Consider the following 27,225-nt stretch of genomic DNA (forward strand, 5'->3'; position numbering starts at 1 on the left):
GTACCTAGGTGCCTAGACCAACTCAGGCAGGCTTTCGTGGTGAGGGAAGGAGCGTACCTAGGTTGGTTAAACTTCGACCTTCCCGCTGAATGGTGCTAGGGGAAAGAACGGCTGTCTTGATACCGTTCCGGAACGGGACGCTACGTCGCCATATCAGCTACCGAATTACAGACACCTGATCCAGACGAGAGCATTCGATGCAAATTGTAAGGTGGAGAGAATGTCTCTTTTAGGTTTCCTAGGGAATGGTCTCCCTTGGATACTATTGTAGCTAGAAGCCCGTTTGTCCCAGGGCCGTTTGCGCCCGTAGCAGCATCTGAAGTGAAAGACCTTCAAAACTTTCTAACAGTACTTTGCCACCACCAATTCCATGAAGTTAACATTTGCCGGCCACCTTTTGCGGAATTCTTCAGCACTCAGCACCACTTCCCTAAAAGGTCCGACTTCCAGTCGAGACTGTCTGGCTCGTTCCGCTGCCTCATTAGCATCCTCCTCGAGCGGTATCATCTGATCCTGGAACATCCAACATATCTCCTCAATGTCTCTGCGAGAGTCCGGATCGCCTGGGATCAGCTCGGGGCCCCAGATACCGGCCCGAGACCTTAGCTTGAAAGGCGGCTCCACCGTCTCGAGCCATTGCTGCAGCTCCTCTGCCACTCTCTCGGAGTACTCGTCTTTGCTCAATCCGGGAGGTGGAGTGATTGGCTCTTCGCCATCCCAGCGCCGCCCGATTGGGGGCTCCTCTCGTATCCATGCTCGACCCAGGATGACTGAGATGAGCTCGAGGTTCGGCAGGACGTGGGGGGTCCCCAGCCGCGACAGCAGCCTGGCGAACCGCGGCCACTGCGCGTTGCAGAGACACCGCGACTCTAGCGCCAGGTGCCGGATCTCCATGAAGGGCCCTGCCTCTGCAGGGTCGTGGATGCTGTTGTACAGCTGATCGACCGTCTTGGAGGAGAGGTAGGCTGCGTCGATCTCTGGGTTGAACTGCCGGCACGGGACCTGGAGGCGCTCTCCGCGCTTGGTTCTCGCCCAAGTGAACGACATGTTGCGCTTGACGTGGTCCCTTGTCTCTCTGCACAGATGTAAAATGGTGGGGAGCGGCAGTATAACCCTCCAGCAGGGGTCTTCGGGGTCATAGGCATCACCGTACTGAAGGTCCTGCTCGTGGAAGAAGTAGATACCGGGAGACACGGTAGCCAGTGCGAAGTCCCAGATCTGCTCTCGGATCTCCGGAGGTAGCGGATCAAATGGTCGGCGTCGGTACTCGACGTCAGCCGCCGCCGCCTTCTTCTCGGGTATTGCTGGTCTGGACTGAGAGCTGTTGGTGGTGGCGGGAGCATCTCCCGTGGCAGCTTCGGCCTTTTCGCCACCACCAGAGTCGAGCGTGAGCTCCCTCATCTTGTTCGTCATTGCTGCAATACGGGTCATTGTAAACGTAGCCATCTTTCGTGACGTTTCCGTACCTCGGAGGTCTGCAGAAGGATCGGTGCTCATGGTGGCAAGAAGTCGATGCGAGGGTGTGGGGGGTATACAAGATTCCGTTTGAGCTGCTTCGGTAGAATGTGAATGTCGTCGACGACTACTTCTTGGCAGGTCGGGGACGTCGGGTGCGATTGGCCAGAACAGAGTTCTACACCGCAGTGGTACCCGCTCGGGGCAACTTCTTGTTTCAGTTTGTTTGGATGACTGCGACATGACCATCAAGCTACGTAGGCAGCAAGGCTAACTCTGATCGGGCCACACGTTATACGTAGGCATGTGTTTCCGCTCAAGGCATATTTCTACAGCAGTATCGATCGCCTCTCGTCCATTTCCGCTGCTTTCATCAACGGCTTTTGCAGTTTAGATGAACCTCTCGTAAGAATTCCAACAACAGCGGAAGAACTGGCGGTCGCCTCAGAGGTTTTGGCTCGGCCGACAAATCTGTCGCCGGTAGATGGGTGGTAGCCTTATAAGCTTGAGTTGCGAACTCTAATAATGTGACTTGACAGCATGGCTCAGGTCAGTTGTAGCAACTGCCGCTGAACCCTGGGGTTAGCGGCGAGGTTTGAAGACGGCAAGCCACAAGAAAGATAAAGCAGATCAGTTCCATCCACATGTCAATTGCTCAGTTTCCCATCGAAGTTTGACAGGGATTGTCCTGTCTGAGAATTGGAGTCTGTTCTGGGTAGATAGTCTTGCATGTGCTAGGCACGTGCCGGATAGGAGGATTAGATGATAATGAATGCAGGATCCTACTGTGTATTCTAGAGACATTCGCCAACATCTCATGAAGCCATCTCATGTGGACCTTGCACAGCAAAATGGTCCACTTGCATGCTAGAAATTGCATTGGATTCCATCAGACGCTGATACTGCACTGAAGGATATTTGAAGAGTATATTTTGTACGCGTGACGGCTGATCTGGTTTATGTAAAACCACGAGAGCACCGAAGACACTCGACTAGGCTGTCAGAAAAGTAGTTCCAGTCTTTGTATGTCGTGTAAAAGAAAATTTCGCCTCAGCAGGCAGTATCGGTCACTCACAGGATGGAGTCACTGTTCTTCAAGGAGCGAACAGATAATGCAATGATGTGTTTCTCTCTCTTCCTTTCAATGTCTTGATATTTGTGTGACAGCTGCTTGGGACCCGCCATTAGGTCTTTGACATAATCATACTCTCATATGCAATCAATCGTATCATTTTGGCGCTAATAAGCTGCACAACACACATCACACCCTTTTTCAATCGCACTTCATTCAAGTTTCTTAATATAGCTTTAATTTAATAATCACCTATATTAAAAGAAAGCTACTTTCTTTTTAATTCTTTTAATATAGATTTAAGGAGGGAGAAAAAAGTATTAAAGGTATAAGGTATATTTAAATTAAGGTTAAAAGTAACTTAAGTTAAAGTTAAATTTAAAAAGATAATAAAGAATAATGAAATTTAAAAATTATATTAAAATTACTATAAATAGGGGGTAATTATACTGAAATTTACTTAAAAATACCTCCCCCTTAAAATTTTAAATTTATCTTTAAAATTAAATATTAACATACCTTATACCTTAAATAATTTCTTTACCCTCCTTAAATAAATATTAAAAGAATTTAAAAAAAAGCAGCTATCTTTTAATATAGGGTATATTTAAATTAAGGGTATATTTATTATATAAAAAGTAAAAATAGTTAAAAAACGAAGTAAGGAGGAAAAAGGGTGTGGTGTGTATTATGCAGCTCACTAGCGCCAAAACGATACGATTGATTGCATATGAGAGTACAAGTAAATGCACGTGGTACGTGGGCGGTTCTTCAAGGCTACATAGAGCTTATATTAGGAAATCCTGCTGGGACACCTAGCATGGAAGAATACGCATTACATTCATGCACACCTACCATGGAAGTCGTTCTGGTCTCCGAGTTTGAGTGACATCTGCATATAGTAGATGTGGTACTACCTGGAGCTGACGCCGAGTATGTTTCATGCAGAATTGTTTCTTACTGTGACAAACTCATCTTCAACGTTTTGTTTTGTCGGGCTCTGAATACACAATCTCCACGTAAAGCTGTTCGGCTACATGGACTGCCTGACGTGGCAATCTCCGCATTACTGGACACGGCTGTGTCTCAGGTGTCACAAGGCTTCACTGGTTTCAAACCGCCCCAAGCTTTGTTGACAACCACAGGCCTCATCTCTCTAGTGCAGTCAGGCTTCCCCTGCCACCCTTAATTCTCGGCTTCGCCTTACCTACCCCCCATAAGTCACTGTTTTATGCTACTAGATCAAGATATTTGACCCATACTTCCCTTCATCTCGACTTACCAATCTCTCAGACCTCTCTTGCCTGTGTCAATCTTCCCGTGAATAGGCTCAGCTCAGCCTTTCCCTACACGCACGCTCGTCGGACCTGGTCTCCGCGACGACGTGGGACTGGTCTCCCAATCATTATCTTCGCCCCCCTGGCTCTCATTATCCATGAACCATCAGGTTCGGACTACGATAAGCAAGATCTAGGTCATTTGCCAGCGCCATGGACGATTTTCAGCACACATGTCAGACGGTGACCACCCTCCTCGGCCCACGAGTAGAGGAGCACCTCGAGAAAGCCGACCGTCTTAAGGGCCAAAGGCCAGGCGAATCAATGAAGCGGACACGAGAGCAATTGGTGGAGGACTTTACTGAGCTGGTAGGCCTGAAAGCTTGAGTTCTTTGCTGCCTGACTCTTCCCATCATCTGGAACAGCCTTGACACTGCTCACAATCATTGTCGACCCTTCTGCATTTAATAGCTCCCCAGTTATCCTTTTCTTCGCCAATATGAAGCACAGGACTAAAATATCTTGGTTTTGACAGGCTCAAGGGGCAGATTCGTACGAACGACTGATAACACCAACCGGACAAGAAATGAGGATGACATACCATGGCGAAGCATATCCGCCATGCAATGCGGCTCTGTCGAGCCTGAATACTATCTCCTTGCGTGATCTCAAACTCGAAACTCACCACCGGGGCTGTGTCCTCATCCTCAAGACGTTCTGCGAACCCAAACGCATGGCTTCGATCATGAACGCTGTTGAAGACCAGAATGGCGATGTCGATCGTGTTGCTCTTTACAACGTCCCCATCAACAAATCGATGGACAGACTTCTGCCGAACAACGCGATCGTGGCCGTAAAAGAGCCTTTCTATACGTCTACAATAGACGGCGGAGTGCTCATCAGAATCGATCATCCCTCGGACTTGATTCAGCTCAGGTCGGACAGCACCTTGATACCTTCCAGCATGAAGCCCGTTTCGAAGACGAGTCTCAGCCCTATCGAGCTGAAAGAAATGGGGAACGAGGCTTTCAGGCGGCGTGACTGGGAGACCGCTGCGGATTGCTACTCCACAGCTCTGGGCATGAACCTGGACAACGACGACCTGCGTCGCACTCTGCATAGCAATCGCTCCCAGGCTCGCATAAATCTTGGGCACTATGAGCTAGCCATCCAGGATGCTCTCGTAGCCATAGAACAAGGAGATCATGCTTCCGACGAGAACAAGTCGCAGAATCGGAAGTCACTTCACCGTGCTGGCCGAGCTGCATACGAATTAGGCGACTTCTTCGCGGCCAAGCAATACTTCTCCCGAGGAGTCGAACTATCTCCCGAGAACAAGGATCTGTTGCTGCAGCTTCAGCGAACAGAGAAACGCATGAAGGAACAGAACATCGGCGAGTTCGATTTCATAGCCATGTCGAATTCGGCGACGGAAGACAATACAGTCTTGGATCATGCCTCATTCCTCGGAAACACTAAAGTTGCCTCTGCAGAGGATCACGGACGCGGACTGTTTGCTACCAACGATCTGGCTCCAGGAGATGTCATTCTGGTCGAGAAGGCGTTCTACGCTACATTCGAGAGAGATGTTCCGAAGGAGAAGTCTGTAATCGTCGACGTGAACAAGGGCCGAATCAGCCTGGAAAGGCAAGCCGAGCGTATTTACGGTACGATTAACAAGATACTCCACAACCCCAAGCAAGCAAGCCGCTACCTGGATTTGTGTCATGGTGGCGAATTCCAGAACAAGTCTCTCAAGTTCGTGGACGGAATGGCCACCGTCGACACGTTCCTCGTGCAGGCCATAGACAGACTGAACGGCTTTGACTTCCCCGGCATCAAGTCAACTAAAGACGGTTCAGGAGAAAAGACCATAGCTGCGGGAATATGGCTGCACGTGTCTCTTGTCAACCACTCCTGTGTTCCAAACGCTGACCGCAGCTTCATTGGCGACATGATGGTCGTTCGCGCTACCAGGGGCATCAAAGCTGGGGAGGAGATCAGTTTGAGCTACCTGGTTCCCAATCACTCCTATTTGGAGCGTAAAGAGCGCCTGTATTTCTACGGCATCGAGTGTGATTGTCCGCTGTGTGAGGTTGAGAAGTTCATGCCCGCTCAGGTACTCCGCAAACGTGCCACACTCGTCGATGAGGTCAATCAATTCCTCTCCACAAATGGTACCGGACCTCCGTCAACGCTTCCTGCCTCTGCAATCAAGAACGCCGAATATCTCATGACACAATTGGAGGAAACATACCCCGAGGAGCTGTACCAGCACCTTCCACGCCTGGCATGTGTCCGTCTCGCACGCTGGCTGTGCTTGGTTGGTGGTCCGCCAGAGCAGCGCCTCGAGAGGGCGCTGCGAGGACTCCGAAACTACGGGTACTTTGTCGAAATGAAGGCAAACGGTATCACGGTTGATCGATCATCTGCCATTGTCGAGTCTCGGAGCCTGGCCGCTCCCACCATCGCAGCCTCCGCATGCATGGCGTCGGGCAAGATCGGCGCTGCTCGGCAGTTTCGGGAACTCAGAAAAGAGATGTATACCATCCTCTACGCCTGTGAAAATGGACTTGACGACAAGTAAAGCCGCACCAATGGCTGAGCTAGATCTTTGCTGGGATGTACGCCTCCAGATGGCATTTTTGACTCAGGACAGGTTGGCTCATGGCAACATGGTAAACCGATCCGCGCAAGAGCTTTTGAACTGCCATTGACCGGAGTCGTTGGGATGGAGAAAAGGCTGCACGCCAAATGACACCCTGAGGCGTGTTGTAATTCATTTCTTCAATAGTTCATGACTCTCGCCCATCCAGTGCATCTCGGATGCAAGGTCGCCTATCTAGGTAGTTGTCTGGATCGGGGTTCACAGAGTCTGTCTAGTTAGCGATTCCTGCGTCGCGGTCACCATACGACGGCCCCCAGGTCTTATGACAAGGAGGCAATGAAATAAGCCTGGTGGGCCTGAGGAGTGGCCTTTGTAGGCTGACATGGTATGACAAAGAGACTTGGATTAGCCACATCTGGTCAGAAGACCATGATTTTAAATGTGAGACACCGCAAACCCCGAACCATCGATGATTGAAACCGACTTGAAATTGTCCACCTGGGTCCACATCTACTCTAGGCTGCTATTGTGGCATCTTCTGCATGGTATTTGTATAGAAATGCGTAAGGGCAAGCAAAACATTTGCTAGCAACAATTTTGGAAAAGAATCCAAAATTGAATTGAATGTCGTTTGAAACTAATGGATTGTAATATCAAAATTGAATTTACAATTTGAAAATTGTTCTTTCCCCCGACCTTGGTCCCCGTCTCTCTGCTCCCATCGAAGTATCATTGCACAATGTTCACATTCAGGCCATTAAGTCTAGGCCTCTGGAACTTTGACGACAGTGGCGCACTCCTTAGGAGCAGGCGGTGGGTTACCAGCAATCTTCTCCACTCCACACGGAGATGTTAAATCAATCACGGGCTGCGCCGGGCTTAACAGATCAACCTTGCTGCCTACTGCCGTGGGGCACTTCGACGTGCCTGTGACGGTATCGAAAGTGCAGACCTCGTCAACCCCACGCTGGCATTGAGGGTCGTTGATGTTCCGTAACTCGTAATTCTGAGCCACCCAGTTACTGCCCTCTCCGACACACTTGTTCACTTGATTAGGGCTGAGTGCCATGAAAGATAGCTTGCCCGTGTCTGAGGTGATGATGTCTGCGCACTGAGACATGTCGACAACTTCGTAGTCGACGGCAAGCGCACCGTCGCCGGCGGGGTTCAGGAAGGCGGGTGATGCGGTTGCCGACGTCCCATACGCAAGATACTGGTACGTGTCGAAAGAGATATCATGGGCTCCTCCTGAGACGTCCAGGTGGAGGACGGTTCGAGAACGAGAGCCAAACGTGAGCTTGATGCACATCCCTGAGCAGTCTGGCCAGTCTGGCCAGTAAGCCATTCGATTGACATTGACCTTGCATCCGTGGACACCAATAGTCGAGCTGAACGAATCGTGGGGGGTAACTTTGACTGATCCCGAGGGGGACAAAGCAGTTGCGTGGGCCGCAAAGGCGGTAATGACAGGAAGTAGCCAAAACATGGCGATGGCAGAATCCGTTTGTGGTAAAGAAGAAAAAAGGAGTGTGTGCTGTCTTCGTGAGACTTGCAAGTGGGATAAGCCCAAGGGTAAGGAATGTCAAGAAAGCTGATGGTGCAGGAGAGTGAAATCCCGAGAAGTCCTGTATGGATAGACATTTCTTTATATTCAACCATCGGCGCACTCCGAGATTGGGGGCGAACCCGCGGGATTGCTCATTGTCCTAGATGGGGGTGGCACTGGCCTCGGCCAGGCTGACTGTTATTACTATTCTGGCCCGATTTGAAGTCTTGCGACCTGGTTGGCAAAGAAAGTATTCCATTGCTTAGTCTGTGGCCCGGTCTGCATGTAAGCCAACCATTCAAGCATTAATCCTAGCCAATTCATTTCCTCAGGATTCGGCAGGCGACAAAAGCAAGGCCCGGCCCAACACCGCGTCCTCGGCCGCAACTGACGATCTCAACGTGATCGGAATTGGCAAGGCCCAGGCCCAGGAGTTGACGGCGTATTTCACTGGGTCATATTTTTCAATGAGAAGAGTATGAATGATTGATCTAAAAAATGAAGTATCTGGTCAAGGCCTGCCGAGTTGGCCTCGAACCAAGCCAACAGAGAGAAACAGATGCTCACACCACCAGCCTTGGTTACCACCTGTTAGACTCTCCTGCTCCATTCATCTCAACCAGTGTACGTGCAAGTGACAGTAGACGAGGAAGCAGGGCAGGAAGTCAAGATCTCGCTGTCCTGCTCGATATCAATGATAGTGGCTCCAGACGCTCCGACAGTGCTGCCACTCTTAACAGCCGAGGCATCGGTGAAAGTAACGGTGCCAAAATCTGCGAAAGGCACGAGCTCGCAGTCGCCGGAAGAAGTACATTCTGAGAAGTCTTCAACAATCCATTCCGCGTTGTACTCGCACAAAGAACCGTCTGAAACACCGCTAAAAGTGTGTGTCACAGTGGTGCCCGTGGTCAAGTTCTCGATGACAGCACTGCCAGAAGTCTTGGAAGTGACCGTCACCGTCATTTGGATAGAGTCACCCGCGGAGATGATGATACCTGAGAAGGTGTCTAGGAATAGAGTTAGAATGGTCGCGGGCAACAGATTTGTGTAGGTCATTGCTTTCACTTACATGCGTAATCCGGATACCATTCATACCAAGCGTCGTAAGACACGCTTGTGTCATCAACGTACCAGTAAATTCCGGTCTGGAGGAGGGCAGTCTGGCAAGTATCACCATCGATGCCGACCCACTGTAGTGGTTTCTGGTCAGCAAATTCATTCTCGTTACAGAGGTGTCATTTGACCTGCAGCAGAGCCAGCAGACTCGGTACTGCTGCTTGAGCTCCCGGTGAGCGTGGGAAGAGTGACGGTCGCAGTCACCTCGGTATAGCCCGTGCCGATCAAGACGGCGCCAGCCCAGTTAGTAGAGTACTCTACATTGCTCTGGTTGGTTACACCCTCGATGAGATTGTCAGAGGCGATCTTCGGCTGAGAAGAACGAGAAGCCCCAGACTGAGAAGATCGCCGAGCAAGCTGGCGAGCCTCACGGCTCTCGCGACGCTTTTCAGTCAGTCGAGCCCCAAGCGCTGTCTCAGCGCACAGAAGGGCTGTAATGACGGAAGTGAACTTCATTATGCCGGTCAAGATGAAAACTGAGCGAGAGGCGGGAAACAATGAGATGACAATGTGGGGTAACCAAGCGAGAGAAGACTTGTTAGGTGGCTGCTGATAGTCAAGAGGCTGGACGAAGAACAGATGGGATCATGGACCATTTTATACACAAGAGTCTCGTTCATGAGGCATAAGTAGTTGTATCATAACTCTCTACGAGCTAGTGGAGGGTCCCGGTGTAAGTCGCCTCTGTGTTCTCATGTTTAATTTCTCAAACAAAAGAGACCGAAAAGAGTTTTGGGTGAAGTCTGGGTCGAATCGCGGGGAGATGCAAACAATCGCATCTATATTTCAAATGGCCTTGTCTACCATGATGAAAGAATGCGGGACTGCCCAAGTTGCCTCACCGTCCCCCGTAGTAATGGAAGTGGCTACGAGCTTGGAAATGCAACTTATAGCGGTTATCGGGAAGTGGGTGAACAAGGAGGCTTGACCGAGATACCGGCCCTGACTAGGCGCCACAACCGGCTGCATGAACTGATAGCTTGCCATGATAGGACCAAGGACGTAAGGGTGCCCACAACAGTTGACATGTCTGATCTGTGCATAGGTCGAGCTGTGTCCCAAGACGCTAGATAGGCAGACTTGAGGCAGGGGGCTTGTCACCAGTACGACGGTCTTCAGAAGCCAAGCCAAATAACGTCATGTCTCCTCTCTTGGAAGCGAATGTTGTTCTTGGACAAGCTACTTGACCAGGCCCTCGACGCGAGGTGCGAGTTGAGAAAGTCTGCCATCAGGAGAAGCTCATGAAATCCTGAATTAAAGCAATGTGGAAGCAGATCTATCCATGACACGCCCGTGTACCACATCTCGTCGGGTTGGCTTCTGACCCGGTCTATCGACAGCTCGATTCTAAAATCCTTGTTATAAATCAGTACTACGAGAATCCAAACTATCGCTTGGCAAGATCCGTTACCGCCTGGGCAAAGCTTGCCGAAAGCTTGAGCATCTGGCCAAGCACGGATGTGTGGGACACATCTCCAACTAAGAGCCGGGAATAGGTTTCTTGCGGACCTCGCCTGCGAAAGGATAACTGCACAGCTTTGCAGTCACGTGTTGGCACAAACCATTCTAATCGAATTCCTGCCGCTTTATTCACGGATTTGTTAAATCGACTTTCTTCTAAACCAGACTTCCGTCATATATCTGTGGTCTGGGGGGCCATTTCGAGCTGCTTCTCCTGACATGGCACAACAGATCTGCGAATGTGGCTTGCTAAAGTCGGTCATTCACCACCAGTCCAAGACTGATTGATTAGCTTATGTTTCGTGTGTGCAGCCATAGCATATGCAGTTGTCTGACTATATATCTTAATCTATTCAGCTCGTGTGTAGCCAACCTGTATTTCCTTGAGTTACTGGGATGACGTGGCCCTCTTCGTGGAGAGTGACAGTATTTCAACTGTGTCTACTGTTCTCACGCACGAAGGTCAGACTATTCCATCTCTTGTATACGATGGCGCTGTAGCTGAGCATTCGAGACTCGCTTTCCCGGGAATACATACATCTAATCGACAAGAGAGACATGAAAACGGTACCCGCGACCCCAACGCTGCCGGCTAGCTGGCAACCAGCCTCCTTCATTCCTCTTCCTTCAAGATTCATGGATGCCAGGAAATACGCAACCGCAAGTGTCCGCTCGGAATTGCTTCGAACAGCATGAGCCATCGGCACCGTTACATCCCCCAGCTCCGCTACGACGAGAAACTCAAGCAGTTCGATCGCCCTGTGAACCTGGTTTGAAGCAAGATACGCAGCTGCGACCTCGTATGTTGACGACATTCGGTCTAGGGAGGTTTCATGATTTCCCGGCGCCATCATCCTTTGCCGGAAAAGCGGGATAGCCTTTTCATACTGCCCGTCTGTGACATATCTGGGTATGAGCTTGGAGGGGGACTCCGGTAACTGGCTTATCCATGCCTCCAATGCGCAAACCATCCCCCCGGCGCCAGTCTTTTCAAGACGAGTGACTTGGAGCCAAGAGCCGTCGAGCCTGACGCGTTTATCCTTGAGAAATGTACGCGGATAGGTCTGAGTTTCATTTAGGACTTACTGGGACTTCCAGTCAGCTTCAAGGTCACTTCCGTTTTCTTCCTACGAATCTTACCGAATCGACACCACACACTTCAGCTGCATCGTGCGCGTGACGAAAAGTGCAGAATGATGGTAAGTTGGGTGTGAAAAATCTCCGTCAGGAGCCTTGTTTCATCCATCTCTACCACGGGGCACGTAGAGTCTCTGTCATCAACCCAGCTCAAACAAACAACACTCTGCACGAAGGCTAGCTACCTCACGTACACTGGCCATGAATCTCCTGAACTGTCACACTAGAACCCTCGAGGTTTTCGCGGATGCCTTTCCATGCTATGCCATCCTCTCGCACATTTGGGAGAAAGAGGAAGTCTGTTTTTGCGTTTTCAATGATTCCAAAATCGATCACATCTCCATGAAAGGGTGGTACAAGATCAACAAATCATGTGAATAAGCCTTATTGGACGATCTCGAGTACGTCTAGATCGATACAGTCTGCATTGACAAAAGGTCTTCAGCTGAGCTCTCCGAGGCCATCAATTCTATTGCACCCCCTCCCCCCAGGAAATCATGCTCCGTTGCCTTACAATTTTTCCGAGAACCGGCTTCGCAATTATCTCGATGCCCCTAACTTGCACCACTTAGAACACGCTCTACATGCTGCTGTAGGGTTTATTTGGAAGTAAGGTTCGTTGCTGATAACGACCCTTCATAATAAAGTTTGTCCAGATTGGCAGCAGCAGTCTCATTGTCCACCTTGAGCCGTAGGAAGTGTTGGTTGGTCCTGCTCTCGTCCCAAACCCATTGGTTTGTCCCGTTGGGCTCGATGAAGTTGTACCCGTACTCGTTCCCGAGCTCAAACAGGTCGCCGAGGCCGTGAATGGCGTACAGTACGGTCAATGGGTCCCAGGATGACCGTCCGGCAAAGTACGTATAATAGATGTAGGCCATCCTGACGGGATCACTCTTGGGGCCGTTGTTCATGAGCAGCCCGCCAGTCACGACGTCCACGCCCACCTCGTAGCCGAGAAAGACGATGGGGCCATCCTCCGGCCACGAGTGGATGACATGGCGCGTCAGGGATGTGTTGAAGCCGCGAAAGTTCCATTCGTAGCCCGAGGGATACCCACCGCCCATGACCACCAGCTCCGAGACCTTCTGCTCGACGAGCTCTAGCCCGCTGAGCGGAGAGTAAGAGTCGCCTGTTGAGTTGAGTAGACCCGACAGGTTGTTGAGAAACCCGATGGACGCGATGGTCACGCTGGCGTTTTCAGCCTCAGCCAGCAGCTTCCGGTACAGCACTACAGGGTCCCATGCGTTGTCGGCGAGACCCCAGGGGATACTTCCGTTCGGCCAGTTGTAAGCAATCTTGCTTGCGTACTCGCCACGCGCGTAGTACCGGTCGTCGAAGAACGGATCGTCAGTGAATGGGCGAGCGATACCGATTGGAATGTCGCCAAGACCGTAATGCGCCAAAATCGTGGAGGTGGCGACGGCTGAATAACTGGAGGGATAATTTACATTGACGGCGAGAAGCTCCACGTCTGGTGAAGTGGCAGCCAGCAGTAAGGCACTAGTATCGCTGTCACGGAATCTATATCAGCCTGGAAATTCCTTGACCGCATTCAAATACTAATTCCAAGGTATCAGGCATAAGGGGCCTTACTCAACATCGCTGTACAGATCCGTGTCGATGATGAGACGTTTCCGAGCAGCGAAGACGCATGTGGCGCTGAAAAGCAGGCCCAGACTGTGTCTGAAGTGCATATTCACTGGCTATTGTTAGACCGCCCTCTCTTGATCCTGGGATAGACGCTTAAGGCCGATGTCGCAAGAGTTGTATTAGTAGCACATGCCCAGCGGCTAGGGGGTAGGTGACGCGCTTCAGCCTTCAGAAGAGACTCATAAGTGCTATTGTGTTTTGCCAGTCTGTCCCGAACAATAAGCCTTGCGGGTTTTCAAATTGTGCAGAATATTTTAAGTAGAAGAAAGAATTGGGCTCGGGAACCAAGAATGATATCAGACGGCAGTCTCTGTAGGTCATCAGATCACTACTCCGTATTCCCATTACTATTGTAGTGGGACTGCATAAGTACCCCCCATTTCCCCGCGCTCCCCGCGCTCCCCCCAAGCCTGCATTTGTGTGACCGACTGCCCATTTTCTTCCCCTCATCGAATGCCATCACGTTCATCACAACGTCCTTAGTAAGAGAACATCTCAGAAACAGGTTTTTAAGCCAAGCACTAATCATTCTCTATACACTCCCAAGATATGCCTTGCCTGCAGCTCTTTCAGGTAGGCTCTTCCAACATCTCTCGTTCGAAAGGTCAAAAGTGCCTGGGCCATGCTTGTAAGCTGAAGTAAGTGCACCATGGCGACTCGTCCTGGCTTGGTAGAAGTCGTCTAGCTAACCACAACTAACCTGGCTGGTGATATCCATCTGGGCCACGCAGAAATTGATGAATGTCTGACGTAACACACATCCCCCTATTCTTTATATTCGGCTCAAAATGACTAGTTGCCCAGGTATTTCTGAAACTTTGAAATGAAAACGCCTCAAGCAGAGAGACCCATCTCGATTGCCAACTCAATGTAACCTAGGACATCACGATGGCTTGCATCAAAAGTACCGGGATTTGCAGGAGCAATACAACCGTTGTTCTGGGGAAAAGAGTTGCTGTGGAAATAACGATGGTAAAGCAGGAAGAAATTTTAGTCCGACGACAATTGTTGATTACGGGCAACAAATTCCTTGTAGGCGAAAAAAAAAAAAAAAACACAAATGTCAATCTGTGATCCCGATTCGGGAGGTGCATAGATCTCTTCCTTTCGTTAGCCACCCAGTTGTTTATTTGAAGCTTCCTATGTTAAGCCTGAGTAGAACCATGGTCTACGGAGATCATAGACTTGAGTCTATATATGTATAGATACATCTTAGCCATATGCTTCGTACTGGCAATCTTCACTCTGACGGCTCTATCTTCTGCCACTCGATCACCTGATAAGATTATATATGGACCATAGCCGCTTTGTTTCCCTTACTAGGTAGGAATTTATTGTACAGGGAATAAGAGGCTGTAAAATTCATAACGAAGTCTCGCAAGCTCAAACCTTAACAGATCTCAGAGTTGTTTCGTACTCAAGCCTGCTGGCGAGCATCTTCACAGTGTATGGTTATTTTCCATACCGTCTAAACCCTCGCAAGACCTTAAGAGGCTGAATAGGCATCCTTTGGGGAAAATACTGTCTGCAACTTGCAAAAGATCCCTGTGACAAAGGGCTGAGGGGAAACTTGTGAATTTCGTTGTGGGGACTTCCCGTATAACCATGTGAAAAACCACCAAAGACTTCTGAACTAGTTAGATCCAAGCATTGGCAAGATCAGATTATGTATTAAGCGAACAACCATTATCAATTGATAAGTGTTGGGAGCGAATAACCGTTGCTATCTACCATATTTCCCCACTGAGGGTCTGAACTTTATACTGCTGCCTGGTGATGGGACCCTACCCCAGGGTAGAGATATCCGAGTATAAGAACACCTCTTTTATGTTGAAGTCGTTCTAAGTTGCGGATGTCTCATCGCCAGCAAGCAAGCCAGAACATCCCGAAGCCGGCCATCATCAAACCACCGCAGCTCACACCAAGCTCAGCGCAAAATCTTCCAACATGAACACTCTCATCACCCTGATTCTCGCTGCGTCCGCAGCCATGGGAGCCGCCATCAGCCCTTCCGAAGGTGAGAAACCATCGAACAACAACATGGAGGCACAGTGACTATCGTTACTTAGGCCCTGTGCAGCCCATGCTGACCCACGCAAACAGGATCGGCATTGGACTCCAGGGCATGCTGCTCGGTCACGATCTGCACCGGACTCTCTCTCGACGGCGACTGCTACACTGGCTGCTACCCCAAGATAGACGAGGTGTACCCAGACGCAGTGAGTTCCCCCCCCCCCCCTTTCCAATGATGACCTATACCTTGATCAAAACATTTGTTGCAGCAGTACTGACATCAAATCTATCAAGTCCTGGCAAGGGAGCGCGGGCTCCTTCAGGGTGTCTACCCCGGACTGTAGCTGCTTCCCACGACCTCGGGATGGAAAGGCGAGTTACTGCAGTGTTGCGGGCAATGGCAACCTCGGATATTGTGTGAACAACCTCGGATCGTTCCACTGTGAATTCTAGGCTTGGAGCTTATAGGCTTGGTTCTTGTTTTTCTCTTCGATGCACATAATTACCACTTGGTTGGGTTTTTACTGTCGCTTTGGCACAAGATGCATGTTAACTAGAATTTTGTGCTCGGTCATGGTGCTGAAAATCGGCTTCTGGTTTCAAGGAGGTTTAATCAAAATATGTGTGTTGGATATATGCTCGCTTCACCGCTCAGTCATCAAGAATTTGTGGGCATCCTCCATATCGAATCACAACCTGTTGAGAAGCATGGGAAGATCTAAGCTGGTAAGACCTGTGAGTAATTATGTGTGCCTTTGCCCATGGGGCCCCACTGCATTCGCTGTGTGGCCTGAGCGTCACACCTCAGGATTTAAACCTTGCTCCTGTGATTTCCAGCAGATGAAGGCAGTACCAACTTGTCAACTTCAATTGATGTATTGAGGCCAGTTGCCTTGTCTCTGAATCTCCTCTCGTGACACTGGCAGTATAGCGGGGTCAGGATTCTACTCAAGCGGTAGCCATATATGTTCTGCGTTTAACTGTACTGTCTAATATGAATTGAAAGCATCTGATTATTTATCTACTAATACCTGCTTGCTTTTTGTGTTTTTTTTTCTTACCCCAAAGACTTATTGAACTACCTAGGTACTGGCTTCTTTGTGTGATAGGTAGTCCGTACCCTGTTAGATCCTCCACCTGACGTGGGTCTGTTGACATCGGTCTGGCTTCTCCACAGCAACGGGGGACGCCAGGCGAGGCCTGTTCATCTGACCGCTCGCTCGGATCGATCCGCTAACCACTCACTCCCTGGCTCCCTGCCCCTCCCACAGCCACGCACCAAGAAGGCAGGCACCACCTGACCCTGCAAACCCAAGACACAGGGACTTGTAATTTGTTAACTCGAGGCCATGGAGCGAACGACTGAGCAGACCCCTGAATGTCCACCGCAGGTTCACGACGCATCCAGCCTGGACGCCATCGCCGAGTTCGACATAGCCAGCCTCGCGCCCGTCTACAGGTCGGCAGCTCTCTCGGAGCGGACAGTTATCGACAAGGACAGACTGTGTGGCCCCCCTCCCCCCTGTTCCGTGTGCAGACTAGAGTGCGGTCTCGCTCAGTTTGCGCTGGTGTTTTGCTAGGCCTTCCCTAATCCGGATGGGGAAACTCCCGGTTGTTTTGTTGTCTCTCTCGGGGTTTCTAGCATGTTGAAACCGGTAGATGTTGGCAGCAGCTCATCAGTACTACGAAACTTTGTCGACCTGGAGTGCGATGTCGAGTTCCGTCACTGCAGCGATATAGCCCAGAATGATCTGGGCCGGTCGTGGGAAGACAAGCCCTCGACTTATAATTCCTCCGCCCAAAGAGCAGGTGTGACATTGAAATGTTATGTTTCGAGGGTGGTAGTTTGCGGTCAAGAAGTGTATTGTGTTGATCTACACGTGAGGCATATGGATGAGTACAAGTTGCTGGGCTAATAATAGAAAACAGGCCACTATCAACAAAAGGCTCACGCCTGTCACGGTACAAGTAGGCCCAGGCCCACAAAATACATTTACTCCTTTGCTTAAAATCATATTTTAAACTGTTAAATAAGTTTCAGGTTTTAAAAAACACTTTATCCAATAAAGATCATTGCACATGCTGTCCTGGCCTGGATCTGCCATTCCATCCAGTCGACTCAGCGCAGCCGCCAATTCTAGCGCCTAGTCAAGCGAACGATAGCAACCTAAAGATAAGCAGCAACGTTGCTTTACCACACGTTGCCCTTGGTCTGGCGTCCTCTCTCCTGCTCGATCTTCTCAACATTGATGTCACGCCAGATGAAGACGCAAACTGCCAGGAGCGGGATGAAGCAGCCGCCGGCGATGACCATCTTCCTCTGGACGTCGCTGTACGCCTCGATGATAGCATCCCTGGTGGGGCTGCCCATCGGGTAACTGAGCTACGTGCTCAGACTGCCGTAAATGCTGGACGTCAGGTTCTTGCTGCCCTCGGGCAGGAACTCCTCCAGCTTTTGCGGCAGTACGTTGGTCCAGATCGCGCCTGAGATGGCGAAGCCGATGGCTGCGCCGATCGAGCCAAACAAGCCGTATATGGCATACACGACGGCGATCTCTTGATGTGACACGGTAGAGAAAATGGCGATGTGGGAGGTCATAGCAAGAACACCCCCGGCGGCACCGTTGAATATCTGGCACATGGCCAGGTAGCCGACGTAGGCTCCAGGGACTCGGAAGTGCGTGAGAAGTCCAGTCCCGAGGGCGATCAATGGTATACCGGAGAGCATCGCGATGTGTTTGAATCGTCCGAATTGGGCGATGGCCACACCCACGAACGGTGAGAGGAACGATGATATGAGCGAATAAGAGTTCAGAATGTAGCCTGAATGGGAGATGCTGAGGTTGTGGACAACTTGCAGGTAGGAAGAGTAGTACGTATCCCAGCAGCTGATTTCTAATATTAGTACCCAGAAGGAGCGATGTCTTGGTGTAGCAAAAGACTTGGCGGAATGGAAGCACGTACAATATCGAGATGAACATGACTCCGTAGGTCATTGAGGCGCCCAAGATGGTCCTATCTTTGAGGAAATTGAAGGGCAAATACGACACCCGGGCAAAGTAATTCTCCCAGATAGCTAATAGAATCAGGGACACTACTCCAAAGACTATCATGCAGATGGGTCCGCCGTCGGCCCAGCCTTTGGGAAAGGATTGTGCAAGACTGAAATGCAGGAGGATCAAAGCAAAGCCAGCCATGGTTAAGAGCATGCCAATGACTATATTCCGGCATAGTCAGTATTCAAATCAGAAAACGTAAACAAATTAGTTGTAGACTGGGATTGAGACATACCATCAAATTCCCAGAAGTAGAACTAGCAGGACTGCCAAAATATCATCCCCGCTGTCCTTCTTGACGAGTATGCCCACTTTCATGGCCTTCCTCTCCTCGAGGACGAAAATTACAAACATCGGGTTTGAAACTCCGGCCAGGATGATGGCGAAGGATCCAAAAGCCCATCGGAAGTTGACGTTGGTGTAGAACAGCTCGGCAATCTTCGGTCCAGCAAAAGTCGTAGCGATCGTAGGGGTAGTGTTGATACCTATCATGATCATCCGGTTCTTGAGCGATGTCATGTCTGCAATTATAATGTCGAGCGTATATAATAGACCGAGGTGGCCGACCCAAAACACAGTCTGGGCCGCGTCGTATGTCTCCACGTTCTGACACGTCGCCTTCATTATCATCCCGAGGATGATTAACAACAGCATGATAGCGAAACCCTGGGCTCGGCCCCAAATATCGATGACCTTGGCGATGGTGAGCTTGGAAACGCCGCCCACGATGGTGGAGTCGACGCTGGTGGTGGAGAGAAGGCCGTGGCTGTTGAAGGCGGACGTCACGTAAGGCACCAGCTCGGACTGGACAGCCTGTAGTAACATGTCGACAAAAGTGACGAGGTAGATCCTGGGGTCGAGGTCATTAGCTTGTGGCCTCTCCTGATCTTGTGGATTTCCTTGGAATTACAAGCAAATATGACCCAGAGCATCTATCTGGGCCACACAGATGCGATAGCTTCGATCTTCTTGACACCTGCCTGCTTGCCCTCATCGTCGGAATCCGGCTTCTCGTCTGAGGGATCGTGGACATCCTCCCTTGGCGCGATTTTCTCGACATCGTGTTCCGGCTCGGGTCGTGTTTGAGCGACGTGCTCAGGCACTGTTTGAGCCGTCATATTGCCGTTGGGTGTGTACGTCGTTTGTCGGAGCTCACACACGTAGCTAATGCAGATACCGTGCCTTCAAGAATGGCAACAGAGGTGGAGAAAGAGGCTGCAGGAACACTCTGCAAATTTTCTCGGATTTCGGCTTGAGGAGACAATATCTATATAGCTACGTATCTGCGGTCCTACTACACACATCACCGCATGAGTCTGCAAGCCAAGCCTTTCGGCCCGCCCAGTACCTTTCCTACCGCCGAGTCGACTGATGTCGCTCGAGCGCCGGTTCTGGGCGCCGCGTCACTTCGCAAATATTCCAGACCTTGGCCCACGAGGGAAAATAACTTCTGTCCATGAGACCAGCATGAACAAGAAGAACGCAACAACAGACCCTATCACGGGCAGTGCCATTAACATCTACCCAAATGGCTATTTGGCAGCGAAACTTTCCCAACAAACACTTGTCAACCATAGAATCCCTTAGCTGGGATCATGATATTCTGTTGTTTCTGCGAGGCTGACAAAAGGTAGAGTTTACCACATGACAGAGTTAGACGACTTCGCCCTGCGCTTCAACAACTTAGATGCATGATTTCTAGATGTGTGGATATTGAAGTGAAAGTTGTACAAGGTTGCCAATAGTTATAAATATCACAAAATCACTGATATAACGTTATTAGGTATCACTCCAGCAGAGGTGTATCAACCTTTTTTATTTGTACACATTACAATCTTTATATTTCCTTCGTAAAGAAATAGATGACTGTCACCAATTTTATAGTTTTATGGGTGGAACTGTAATGGCACAGCCGCATAGACTACACTGAGGACTCCAGTGCGTTGTGGACTTCTGTAACTTTTTGCGGATACGGCGTGGCTATAGTGTAGCAGTCACTCCCCGTGACAGGAACCATGATACTAGGGAAAAGTAATAGGTCGTGCCAGAGGCTACCATATCCACTTTTTGATTAGGGGGGGGGGGGACTCCTTCTCCAGGCTGTGCAATGACTGAGCGCTTTTGATGTCTCCATAGTCTATTCGAATCATCTGTAGGAAGCAATTGTACATCCCAGATCGAGCACCAACAGAAGGTCAGTATACAGGCGACAAACGCTTGCAACCCGACAGAGGGCAAACGTGCCTGAGTAGTCCGAGTGAAGGCAACTGGCACGGTCAACGCAGCGCCCGCTCGCTAAGGACTCAAATCCACTGGCCACCCGCAGTAGGTATCTCGGCGCTGCAGCATGGATCCTTCACTTTAAAGCTGGAGGCGACTAGCAGCATCAGCGTTTGGGCCCATCATGTCTTGACTTTACTTTGTAGAACAACTTTTAGCATCAATATGACGTATCCGAATTTGATCTCAAGCAAGTACACATGTACACAAGGACAAATGCGCCAAACGCAACGTGATTTCAGTCCTACATCGCACCTTTCAAGGTGCAGCTGCCAAAGCTTCAGGCATTCACCATTTGCAAAGTGGATTCAACTCTCTGTGTCAAAGACCCAGGGGCAACATCTAAGTTATCCCGGTTGTCGAAGGATTTTGTAAAACGTAATAGATTTCCAAATTGTCAGTGAATTTTTACCAGCCCCGCTGCACAACCCTCCTGCAGAAGCGCAATGCGCAAAACAGTACACGGTGCCGGGGTCCGTAGGGTTTCTAGAATTCTGGAAGTCAGCCGAGTGTCACATGACATATCAGAACAGGTGGGAGTTTGCATGAATGTTGGTGACCTTAGCTACATTCGATGGCTTGTTGTCGAGCTTCACAGAACCAATGGAGAGGCTCGAGCACGCGGGAACTTGTGGAACAGGTAGCACTGGCTGATCAGCCAAGCTCGGTGGATCTCATCCCCGGCCCGTTTTCGGCCCACCTCGTCGTTATAGAGCTCTCCCGTACTGTTGCCGAACTTCCCCAGAGGATGAAGCAGGCAGGCGATCAGCCAACCTGATACACAGTAGTGAGGGCAGGTGGATTCTTATGTCGAACTAACAGAATCAATGCCGGTCGAGTGTAAATGAGAACAGGTAAACAGGGTGAAAGATAATGGGCAAAGGCACATTCCGGAACAGATCGGCGTATCTACGTCCTGACCAGGCAATTATTACCTCACCTTGCTTCCGCGGAACTGACAGTGAAGTCGGGCCTCGAAGCCACACAGGGTTAGGCGAAAGACCTACTCCAGGTGGGGAGAGTGGTCCCGGTTCATTTTTACAAGCTTCTCCCGCAGCATCTAAACCGTGCCGGAAACAAGCTCATCACCGATCCCCGTCTCCAAGGTCTTGGTTCCAACGCCCTGCACTGCCGACAGAATGCACCACGAAGACAGAGCCGACCGCCATTGGCGGCTCTCCCGCCTACGGCTGCCGGATCCTATGCGGCCGATCGATGTCCATCCAGACGTAGACCATATCACCGTAAGCCCGAGGACGCCCAGAGGGATGGGCAGTAGCTCCAATCACCCGCTTACTACGCATGTTCACTCCGCTTACTGTTGCGCAGGACCGGCACGAGCGGGAAATCGCCATTCTCCGCATTCTCGATTCTATCGGTTTTAACTGGCCCGTCTTCTGCGCTGTTGCTATTGGCTTCCTCGCAACTTCATACAGTCTGTTTGCCACAAATTTTGTGAAGCCGGCCCTACTCTACGTGTATCCACCGAGCAATGAATCCCGGCAGGATATTGGAGAAGTCCTTGACTTGACGACCCTGAGCTTTAGCCTGATTGGCATGGTTGTCTTTGGGCACTTCGTGGACCGGGGTGGGCGGAAGAGACTCTATGGTTGGGAGCTTATCGTCCTCATACTCGCAACAGTCGGATTAGTCTTATCTTCTCAAGGATTTATGAGCCCGGGCGCAGATGGTAGAACTGAGTCCTCCATGAGCATCTACGCGTCGATTATCTTCTTTCGCTGTTTATTGGGGTTCGGGATCGGGGCAGAGGTGAGCTATCCGAAACCTAGCACCACAGAGCAAATCGAGATAAATAAGCTAACTTTGTCTCACCAGTACCCGGTCTCGGCCGTTATAGCCGCTGAGTTTGCGTCCACTGATACTAGGGCTGTCATGATGGCCTCAATTTTCCTGATGCAGAGTGTCGGCCGCTTTTTAGCTATTGGCATCGGCCTGGGCTCATTGCGGAGCGTTATGCAGCAATACGACCTGCATATAGATGAGCCTAACATTGGGGCGGCCGAGATAAAGTCGAAAGTTGTTATCGATATTGTCTGGCGCACTGTTATTGGCATGGGTGGCGTTATTGCACTCATCGCTGTTGGCCTTCGTCTTACTATGCCAGAATCACCCAGGTACTACTCAGGGATCCTGAAAGACCTCCGAAAGGCAGCCATCGCAGTAAAACAGGCCGGTGGGGATGTCAGTGCCAATCAACGACCGGAAACCTCTTTCTCCCTGGAGGCATATCGCAGCTATCGGAAGGACGATGACGAGCCAACGCCATGGTTCAAAGCCGCTAAGCGATATTTGAAGGACGGCGGTTGGAAACCTCTTTTAGGAATCTCGAGCATATGGTTCCTTTTGGACGTATGCTTTTATGGAACCAGCTTGGACAGCCCAGGCACATTGAATGTACTGTGGCTTGAGACCAAAGTGTTCGACACAACTGGGCCTTTTGTAAACGGCACTGTGGCCGTTTGGAACGCAACTCTACCGATTTGGAACGCTGATCCGGCATTGCCCAATGCTACTATACAGAGGGCATTAAACGACAACGCGGTGCGAACGCTACTGCTGTCCTCGATTGCATCACTGGCTGGGAGTCTGGTAGCTATACCCATGGTCCACTATGCGAATCGCAGGAAATTGCTGATCTACACATCTGTGGCGCTATCACTTGTATTCATCGCTACGGGAGCTAGCGTTGTAAGAACATATGCCAGGCCAACACACCACCTCAGCACGGTCTTCTTTGCCCTAGCTCAGTTCATGTTCAACGTTGGGCCAAACACACTTACTTTTATTATCACGGCTGAAGTATTTCCGACTGTGTTCCGCGGGTCTTTCTACGGAATTTCAGCTGCTTGCGGAAAGCTCGGCGCCATCGTGATCAGGGCGATTGTAGCTCGCACGGGCGATGGATATCAGGCACTGGTGGCGTATTTATTCGTGTTCAGCGTAATTATGCTCGTCCTGGCTTTCATTGCTATGCTACCGGGAGCCCTGCCACAAGTCCAGAGGGATACGCGGAAAGGTTCAAAACACCGCGTTCCTCCCAGCCCAACATTGGCGGCTATGGATTATAAGTCGCCAAGCACGGATAATCCCGCCGGCCACTCATGGAATTTGTGGCTTCCGAGGAGGTGGAAGAGCAAAGCCCTCGAAGATATTGCCCGTTACCCATCACCACACGACGAGTTTGTGCTTCAGCGAGACAGTGATATATCAGTAAAGGAAACTGATACACCGGTTGGATAAGTCTTATGGAGGAATACTTGTCCTGCCCTATCAAAGTACCTTATACACATCTGAACCTAGAGAATTTAAAAAGCAATGGCTTCGGCTGCATATAAGGCCCGCTGCAGAGAATCCGAGTTCTGATTTTACTCAGTTATCCAATCAAGATTTCCACAGGTGTATATATAGAAAAGTTGCCAGGAGGTGTTACTGAGTCGCCTTGAAAAACTCAGTATACGAGCCTTGGCAGCAGCATTGTGATGTAATTGAAAACCAAGACAAAATGGTGGGGAAAACAACCGGCTTGGAGTACAACAGACAAGAATTGGTTTGCTGTGACCGTGTCATTCGTTTTGGAGTTTGCAACCACTCATGGAATTGGGACAGGTATCGTGGGACCGGAACTCCCCTGCCCCGAGTCAAGGAGGTCACTGTACACGTGAGGCCGGTTGAGTGGCAAGAAGATGGCGCGATGGCGTTTTGGGGAGGTCAGACACGACTCACATCAAATGGTTCATTGGCATGCGTCAGCAGACTGCCTAGACCACGTTGCGGCGGTCGCCACTTCAGTAACATATATGATGGCTTGTCGTCCCGGTGCTCTGCAGGGGACCAATTTCTTGAAATTTGGTACAATGGCCAGCAGGCCATCAGAAACTGTGCTTTGCGCGTCTAGGGACACCACGCTCCTGGGGTGGGCGTCCATGTGGCATTCTCGATGTGCACCAATCGGGCTTCGTGTGAAGGTGCCGGCTGACGGAGTGGCTGACACCTTGGCGCTCCTCCGGTCAGCCGGGAGCCCTCCGGCAGCGAACGACCAGTCAGCAATATTGAACGGGACCGAAATTCGTCAATGTCATTTTTTTGGGATTGTATGTGAGTTCTGCAAGGTACCGAAGAGCAGGATGGCCACATGCTGTGACGCCATAAAGATGATGCTCCGCACTTTGCAGGGTAAGATCATCCACGGATACCACTTCCCGTCTTGTCAGGGACATTGTGTTTTTTGATCCACAAGTACCTTTTTTGCATTTCTGTGTTTTCTGGCGAGGAGAGCCATACCATCGCCGATCCCAAACATCATGGATGCTCAGTTGCTGTCCGTGCTGCAGTTGACGGCATGGAGCAGCGTCCTCAGCAAGATCCTTGACTGGCTCTGTTCATTCCTTCCAGGCTTCGACAACGATGAGATGTACCCACTGCATGCATTCGACGACACTAGGGAGAACAGAAAGATACTCTCGTGGACTCTCCGCTTCGACAGTGTCCTTGATGCCGATCTACTCCACCTCTCTCTCGTCAAGCTCATCGACCGGCCAGGATGGCGGAAGATGGGTGGCCGGCTGACAAAGAACAAGGGCAGTAAGCTGGAGATCAAAGTACCGGAGAACTTCACCTACGATCGGCCGGCTGTGAGGTTTTCAAGCGAAGAATTCGATCTTGATATGGAGGAGGAACCTCGCGTCTGGAAACTTCCGAGAAGCGACAGCACAGGCAGACCTTCATTACACGATGGCCCTCCAGCTTTCCGGTATCTTACCAAGCGTCCCGACATGGCAACCAAGTTCTCAGACTATGTCGACCAAGATGAGCCTATGATGTCCATGCATGTTGCTTCATTCAATGATGGCACACTCGTCACTATCAGCTGGCCTGGTGTTGCCACCGACATGATGGGTATGCATGGATTCATCCAGGCCTGGTGCGAAGTCCTCGGAGACCGTGAGGACAATGTTCCGGAGATGATGGGAACACACAAGGACCCAATGAGATCTCTTGGACGACTGAAGCTCAGGGAAAAGTACGTCTTTGCCGGTGCTCATCTGCAAGGTCTTCAACTCCTGCGAAGCTTGTACTACTCTCTTGTGGACAAGTGGACACATGGCGAGATGGAGTCAAAAACGCTTTGCCTACCTGCCTCATCTATGGCAAAGCTGAAGCGGGAAGCCGGCGTATCTTCGAGCGGCGAGAAGGCTCTCATCAGCGAGGGCGACATTCTGGCATCCTGGCTGGCTAGACAAGCCTGCTCAATTCTTCCGATTTCCTCCGACCGGCCGGTTACAGTGTTGATGCCGTTCGAGGCCCGGTCGAGACTGCCCATGGTGTTCCCACAGCAATCCAAGACGGAACAAGAAAGCTGGGGCGAGATGTGTCGGCCAAGCCCTGTGTACCTGGGCAATGCAACGTTCACAGCGCACCTGCACATCCCCGGATCTGCTCTTCTCAGTGCGCCTATTGGAGAGGTCGCCTACGCGACGCGAGCCGCGATCCTCCGGCAGACGACCGAATCACAAATCAAAGCTGCCTCCCGAGAGATTCGTCATCGTCAGGAGGATGTCGGCGGCTTCCTGGGCCAGATGAGGCTACCACTCAAGTATACCACACCGGACAGCATGATGGTGACGGTATCGAATTGGAGCAAGATGAACGTCTTCGACACGTTCGACTTCTCACCTGCAGTCATCAACAAGAACATTGGTGTTGCGACAAGGAGTATGACCAGCCTCAAGGCTGGCAAGCCGACATATAACCATGTGGATGTGCTGAGGCCGTCGATGGGCGATAGGAATAAGTTCCACATATCTGGGAAGGATCACCACGGCAATACATGGATCACGGGCAGAATGGCAGCTGCTGGCTGGGAGGCGCTCAGAGAGGAGTTGGCTTGGTTATAGAGGACCCGCTGCAAATGTTGAGGCCTTGAGCAACGACGGGTGCCTTAGTTGCACAATGGGTAGTTCAAAACACAGTGCCAAACTATCATGGGGCACATAAGATAAGCTTTGGCGTCAAGGAGGGTATAATTACCGTTTCATTCTCATGTGTAATTGGTTTGATTTACAATGTCCAATATCAATACTTCAGAAAGATAAATGGGTCTGACCGATTACTTGGTATCAAAGCAACGTTTCTTTGCTCGGTCTCCAGCACGTCGGTGTGAACCTTCATATCGTCCGGCAGGAATATAGTCCCTTGCACGGCCACGTAAAAGTCAATGAATTGGTGGGCTCAATAACTGGACCAGCTGAGTTTATGGATTATTTCATGTTGATATTAAGCGAAGCAGTCGCGGTGTCACATTTGATCAAGCTCTCATAAATATCGCTGGAGACTTACAGGCACTAGTGATTGATCATAAACTTCTTGATCTCTCGAGTGAACACTGTGGATTTATCTAACAAAGGCGCCTCCCACAAGTCCCAAAGATGCGGAGCATCACTCTCTGCATGTGTTTCTCATTCGTTTGACAGCCGTATTCTTCTGCTTGCGCAAGTGGAAATCTGATCGCAATGACTTCTTAGAGCTGACAAAAT

The 27,225-nt window shown here is 50.4% G+C and overlaps 9 protein-coding genes across 9 annotated transcripts; 4 read left to right on the top strand and 5 right to left on the bottom strand.

Moving 5' to 3' along the window:
- Nucleotides 1–342: 342 nt before the first annotated feature.
- On the bottom strand, nt 343–1,497 carry INS49_002785 (uncharacterized protein; the record flags this gene model as incomplete). The annotated part of the gene is made up of 2 exons (XM_043163586.1): nt 343–1,415; nt 1,467–1,497. 2 exons carry the CDS (start codon nt 1,495–1,497, stop codon nt 343–345), a joined length of 1,104 nt encoding a protein of 367 aa, XP_043032092.1.
- Nucleotides 1,498–4,549: 3,052 nt separating this feature from the next.
- On the top strand, nt 4,550–6,391 carry INS49_002786 (uncharacterized protein; the record flags this gene model as incomplete). Its single annotated transcript, XM_043163587.1, has 1 exon — nt 4,550–6,391. The coding sequence occupies one exon, from the start codon at nt 4,550–4,552 to the stop codon at nt 6,389–6,391; it is 1,842 nt and encodes a 613-aa protein (XP_043032093.1).
- Nucleotides 6,392–7,175: 784 nt separating this feature from the next.
- On the bottom strand, nt 7,176–9,530 carry INS49_002787 (uncharacterized protein; the record flags this gene model as incomplete). The annotated part of the gene is made up of 4 exons (XM_043163588.1): nt 7,176–7,800; nt 8,605–8,965; nt 9,028–9,148; nt 9,279–9,530. The coding sequence occupies 4 exons, from the start codon at nt 9,528–9,530 to the stop codon at nt 7,176–7,178; spliced, it is 1,359 nt and encodes a 452-aa protein (XP_043032094.1).
- A 2,741-nt stretch (nt 9,531–12,271) lies between these two features.
- Nucleotides 12,272–13,366, bottom strand: INS49_002788 (uncharacterized protein; the record flags this gene model as incomplete). Its single annotated transcript, XM_043163589.1, has 2 exons — nt 12,272–13,181; nt 13,266–13,366. The coding sequence occupies 2 exons, from the start codon at nt 13,364–13,366 to the stop codon at nt 12,272–12,274; spliced, it is 1,011 nt and encodes a 336-aa protein (XP_043032095.1).
- Nucleotides 13,367–15,269: 1,903 nt separating this feature from the next.
- Nucleotides 15,270–15,788, top strand: INS49_002789 (uncharacterized protein; the record flags this gene model as incomplete). Its single annotated transcript, XM_043163590.1, has 3 exons — nt 15,270–15,339; nt 15,426–15,541; nt 15,630–15,788. The coding sequence occupies 3 exons, from the start codon at nt 15,270–15,272 to the stop codon at nt 15,786–15,788; spliced, it is 345 nt and encodes a 114-aa protein (XP_043032096.1).
- Nucleotides 15,789–17,526: 1,738 nt separating this feature from the next.
- On the bottom strand, nt 17,527–18,063 carry INS49_002790 (uncharacterized protein; the record flags this gene model as incomplete). The annotated part of the gene is made up of 2 exons (XM_043163591.1): nt 17,527–17,698; nt 17,750–18,063. 2 exons carry the CDS (start codon nt 18,061–18,063, stop codon nt 17,527–17,529), a joined length of 486 nt encoding a protein of 161 aa, XP_043032097.1.
- Nucleotides 18,064–18,628: 565 nt separating this feature from the next.
- Nucleotides 18,629–19,509, bottom strand: INS49_002791 (uncharacterized protein; the record flags this gene model as incomplete). Its single annotated transcript, XM_043163592.1, has 2 exons — nt 18,629–19,241; nt 19,337–19,509. 2 exons carry the CDS (start codon nt 19,507–19,509, stop codon nt 18,629–18,631), a joined length of 786 nt encoding a protein of 261 aa, XP_043032098.1.
- Nucleotides 19,510–21,810: 2,301 nt separating this feature from the next.
- On the top strand, nt 21,811–23,932 carry INS49_002792 (uncharacterized protein; the record flags this gene model as incomplete). Its single annotated transcript, XM_043163593.1, has 3 exons — nt 21,811–21,915; nt 22,001–22,441; nt 22,508–23,932. The coding sequence occupies 3 exons, from the start codon at nt 21,811–21,813 to the stop codon at nt 23,930–23,932; spliced, it is 1,971 nt and encodes a 656-aa protein (XP_043032099.1).
- A 1,061-nt stretch (nt 23,933–24,993) lies between these two features.
- Nucleotides 24,994–26,586, top strand: INS49_002793 (uncharacterized protein; the record flags this gene model as incomplete). The annotated part of the gene is made up of 1 exon (XM_043163594.1): nt 24,994–26,586. The coding sequence occupies one exon, from the start codon at nt 24,994–24,996 to the stop codon at nt 26,584–26,586; it is 1,593 nt and encodes a 530-aa protein (XP_043032100.1).
- Nucleotides 26,587–27,225: the final 639 nt, after the last annotated feature.

This window comes from Diaporthe citri, assembly GCF_014595645.1.
Source record: "Diaporthe citri strain NFHF-8-4 chromosome Unknown scaffold_1, whole genome shotgun sequence".
NCBI lineage: Eukaryota > Fungi > Ascomycota > Sordariomycetes > Diaporthales > Diaporthaceae > Diaporthe > Diaporthe citri.